The sequence below is a fragment of the Penaeus japonicus genome, unplaced genomic scaffold, assembly GCF_977035675.1.
Source record: "Penaeus japonicus unplaced genomic scaffold, GWHDUDI00000001_assembly GWHDUDI00000039, whole genome shotgun sequence".
Lineage (NCBI taxonomy): Eukaryota > Metazoa > Arthropoda > Malacostraca > Decapoda > Penaeidae > Penaeus > Penaeus japonicus.
The window spans coordinates 22,213,255-22,218,254 of record NW_028234441.1 but is presented as its reverse complement, the minus strand read 5'-3'; the positions used below and the strand labels follow the sequence as shown (position 1 = coordinate 22,218,254).

The window sequence follows — 5,000 nt, the reverse complement described above, 5'->3', positions numbered from 1 at the left end:
AGTGTTGGTTCATGATTTTTTATGGAAGAGGCAAACTGATGAAACCAATAATAATGATGGTTTGATAATTATGACAGTAAAGATAGTTGCTTATATTATCATTATTATTATTGCTGTAAATCTTGAACTAAGGACTTTCTCCTTGAGGTCCTTGCCACAGTGGCCTAACCCATTCAATGCTCAGACAAAGATGATCAAGCCTCCATAGAAGTAAATCCTTATTTGACGATAAATTACCAGGGAGGTGTACAACCTCTCTCTTGTCAAAGTATATATGTTGGAGTTTAGCTGACCTGAACAAGAAAAATTCATAATGGATAATAAATAATGAAAAGAATAATGAAACCATGACAACAAATTTAGAAAATTAAACCAGTAAGAAAACTGAGGAAAATAAAGATACTATATAGATTTAAAATGATATGAATAAAAAGGGAAATCAAGTTTTTAAAGATATTGATTATGTTTATGATTATGATTAATGATGATAATCAAAAGAAATATATTCATATTTATCCTCTGTTTATAGGTCATGCTCTGTTAAAAGAGGATAAGCTCTGGATTGCACCCATCAGCGACTCCCCAAAGCCACCACCTTGCCGAGTGACCATGACTTTCCCAGTGATCAACAAAGCACGCTGTTGCATATTTGCAATGGCTGGACAAGGGAAGGCAGACATGGTGAAGGTGAGGTTTGCTTGCAATTAGCCATTCTAGATATGGATAGGGGTTATTTGGTAGCTTCTCAGTCAAATTGGATGCAGACCATTTGATGTGATGTGATGTCACATATTTGCAGGATTTTAGAAGTCAGCAATGATTTAGATATACAGCTGGATTTGAAGGATAGTAAAGTAGGAAATTAATTGATCCCATCTCTAAAGAAGTAATGTGTATGTCATCCATTGGACTTTTATTAAGGTCCTGGCCATAATTCTATAGAATTACTTTTGTAAGAATGTTAATCATGAAAAGAATTGGGAGGAGGTCATTATCCAGCAGTGGACTGTTACAAACAACGCACTCATTAAATACCAGCAATTAGCCAAATCATTGTCTATTAAATGTCTAGTGATGGAGATTTCCTTAAGCTATTATTACTGTATATGCTGTCAATTACTACTGATCTCCTGAAGGGACTGAATACAGGCTGATGAATGAACACCATGATTACTCTTTCAGCGTATCCTTGGAGATCAGGAAGCACTGCCTTCCGGGATGGTCAAGCCTGTCAGCGGAGAACTCATTTGGTTGTTAGACGAACCAGCTGCGTCTAAGCTCTAGAAGTTAGTGTTAGATGGTAACTTCTAAAAAGCAAGAGTATTGGTAAATGGTTCCGTAGTTTTTATTTTTTTTATTATTATTATTATTATTTTTTTTTTTTATCTTATCCATTGAATATTTTTCCTTTTTCTTACTTTATCCTTTTCTGATATTTATCTCTGGAAACTTTCAAGAATGTTTGATATTTTATATTTATTATGATAGTAATGTATATGTAATCTCTATCATACATTCCATTTTATAAAGGGGTAACCATTGGTAATGAACAAAGCATTCCTTAGATGATAGATTTACCCTGATAAATAATTTACTTGTTTTGCATTTTGTAATTTGTATCAATACTCAATGTAGGAACTCAAATTCTATATTCAAAATGTTTTTAATGAGGTCCATGTTTTATTGGCTTATCCCAGTGAAAAATCTAAACAATGTGATAGTGTTGCCTTTTGTTGACGTATGATTGATTACATTTAAGAATATAAGACACGAGATGGATGAGGTCTTGTCAACTGTTCATTACACTTTTTCTGATACAAGGATTAATGATTATGGTTATGAAATTCTCAAGTTTAGGATGAACATTTTTGTTGTATTTATAATGTAACTGTATTTATACAACTATTGCTATATGATCATGAGTAACATTCATATTAATTTTTTATTAGATCTATAATTTTTCAGAATTGGTTTATCTTATCACTGACACTCAGTATACAGTTGTAATAAAGAATTACAAAATCTACTTTATACTTTATGCAAATATATATTCAAATTATTTTTAGCTCATTTCTATTTTCATTTTATGCCATATTTAGCAGCTTGCACCATTATATTGGGATACTGTGTACTAGGTTGCATCTAAAAGATAAAAAACAATTTAGAGTACTCTGAAAAGGGTAATATATATATATATATATATTATATAATATATATATATATATATATATATATATATATATATATATATATATATATATATATATATATATATATAATCTGTATTTTGTTTTTCTCTCTCTCTGGTGCTCTCAATTTTTCCTTCAATGTAAGGACAAAAAATGCCTTTTTTATCATATTGGAAAAAATGTGTTGGTGATGGTGGACAATTATTGGCCTGAGACAGATAGTCACTGTTTTGTACTTTTATTTTTCATAAATTGAAGACTAAATATTTGTGTATTTATTAACCTGTAATTATAGTAAAAAGATATTCTTGGTAAAATTTGTTATGGTTGGAAATACTACATGCAGACATTTCTGTTTTCCTTTACAGTATTATTTTCTTTTCCTTTCCAGTTTCCTTCTCAGCTTATATATACCTCACACAAATTTTCTGAGGGTATTTGTTAGAAGGTATTATTTAATAAGCTTTAATAATAAAGCTTTTTATTAGTTACCAATATCACAAACTGGAATTATAACATAAATGGACATATCTAAACAATTATACACAGTTTACTAAGAAGAAGAAAAAAAGAAAAGAATTTACAACTAACAATTTGTCCCTCAGTTAAAATCTTCATTTAATAATACAAATGGATACAAATTCATATTGTACCCATTTTAACCCATTGTGGAGGGGGGGGGGGGGCCTGGAGTGAGCTAAGTGAACATCCAGATTGGATATTTGACACCAAGGGCAACGGCTAGAAAATAGAGGTAGAGAGAAAATGTTTTCTCCGTGCTCCCAGAAGCCCATATGAGCCTAACCCAATGAACATTTTCCCTTAAATCCATCACAAACGTTTTAGGCTGACTTAGGAAAGCTGTACTTCTGAAACTAACGCTGTGACATTAGTAATACTTTACTGTAAAGGCAATGACACCTGTCTCATAGAGGTGTTATTTAAGTCATGACCCCCGTCCACAGTGGCTTAATCTTATGACACTGAAAGGTCATCCATAAAAGGTTGACTGACTCTGCCGCACATGCATTATGATCACATGTGTGAAGTGACTGAAATATGTGGTTCTGCCATACAATAAAAATATAGTATGAAACACACATGACAAATAACTATGTATTCATAAAATACAAACAACAAATATATCTACTACTTACTCTTCTAGCGAATTCCAGAATAAAGATCACTGATTAATCTATATAAATCAGATTAATTTTGATTTTACAGGTAATGTATGTAAAAACTGTAGCTCTGCCAAAAGTATCATGACATTCAGTTGAAAGCATATGAAAACATGCTAACATAAATCCTTTATGTTATCAATGAAACAGAGGAAAGCTTGATATACCCATGCAGGGAGCCATAATTTACCTAAATTCTTTCATGGCATCTTTTGTACAAGGTAAAATATATATATATAATATTTTATGATAATGTCTTATAAATTAAATACCTTCATCAGAAGTGTATAAAGCATTTTGCATTTTCCTATATACCAGTGGCTACATGTCCCCTGGCTTTTTCACATATTATAAAAATGATTATATAGTACTTTTATTTACAACAGACCAATAATAACTAAATTTTGTTTTTCTTTTATCAAAACTACTATTGACCATGCTTAAATTTTTTCCTTGAAATACAACTTTTGTACCAGATGATTAACGGCACTTTCAATCTGGTATTTATTTTCTTATTTGTTGATAATAATTTTAAAATAAATATCATGCAATATGGTATTTTCCATCTTCAAAATCATGGCAGTAAAAAGTCTTCATCATCAAGTCCACAACTATTAAATTCCACCTCATCCCAAGCTTGATTCCGCATCTCTTCCTCAACTTTGGCTGCGGCACTTGCAAAATCTTCATCCGAGTCAAAATCATACGTATTCAAGTTCTGCTGCACTTTCTGGTCTGCACTGAAAGTTTCGGGGCCGAAATTTATCCCGCAGCCGTCACTGGATTTTTGTGAAGATTCATCAAAGAAGGAACTGTTTGGGGAGGATATGAGGGACAGCTTATCCCAGGGATTGCTTTTCTGGGAACTCTGTAGTGAATTCTGCCTGCTTAGAGAAGATAGAGACATCTCGTCAATTTTATCCCACATTTCAAACTTACTCACGGCAGAGGTCAACTCGCTGTCAGACAGGTCCTCCTTCTCGACCTGTGCTGCTGCCATGATTATTAGATTGTTGTCATCCTCATTTTCAAAATGTGTGGCTGCCGCTGTCATAATACTGCTCTTTTGCTCATTCTCGACCTGTGCGGCTACCATGCTCAGGAGACTGTCATCATCGCTGTCATTCCAAATGCCAGTTGTATCACTCTGAGGTTCTTGGATCCATTCCATTACCTCGTCTTCTCCCATGTTCTTCCAGAATACTGTCCATTCAGGAAGCGTGATGGGATTCGACCGGTAGTCCTGACAGTCAGGGTCGTGGCATTTCTGATAGTAAACAGCTAGCTTCAAGTTTGCCACGTACATTATCCCATTGCTCTTGTGTTCCCTACCTATGTTGTGGCAAAATCTATTATTGGCTATTTCATAAACCAGCAATTCACTCTGTGGAAAATAAAACCAGCAGCGGATGTAACCTTGACCAAGGATGCTCTGGATGTACTTGTCAATTTCTGGGTAAGGTGAATGGCTGAATCCTTCCATCCCTGGACCTGATCCCTTTCTCTCCTGCTGGCACTGGGATCTTTTTGTCCCATCATCTCCAAAAGTCAAGATTCTAGGGCTTTCCCTGACTGTTGTCACCAGAGAATCCATGAAGAGCAATTCTTCTGTGGATTCTCCTGCTTTTTT

At 33.8% G+C, this 5,000-nt stretch overlaps 2 protein-coding genes across 2 annotated transcripts in view; one reads left to right on the top strand and one right to left on the bottom strand.

The window, feature by feature from the left end:
• Positions 1–2,453, top strand: part of Pgls (6-phosphogluconolactonase) — a 4,113-nt gene extending 1,660 nt beyond the window's left edge. The window contains exons 4-5 of the mRNA XM_043007910.2: positions 530–687; positions 1,183–2,453. Coding sequence (XP_042863844.2) covers positions 530–687; positions 1,183–1,284 — 260 coding nt within the window. The 3' untranslated portion in view covers positions 1,285–2,453. The remainder of the gene's footprint in view (positions 1–529; positions 688–1,182) is intronic.
• Positions 2,454–2,653: 200 nt separating this feature from the next.
• The window catches only part of LOC122248081 (DNA-directed primase/polymerase protein), an 8,222-nt gene continuing 5,875 nt past the window's right edge, over positions 2,654–5,000 (bottom strand). Inside the window, exon 2 of the mRNA XM_043007900.2 lies at positions 2,654–5,000. This exon is cut by the window's right edge and continues 916 nt beyond it. Coding sequence (XP_042863834.2) covers positions 3,945–5,000 — 1,056 coding nt within the window. The 3' untranslated portion in view covers positions 2,654–3,944.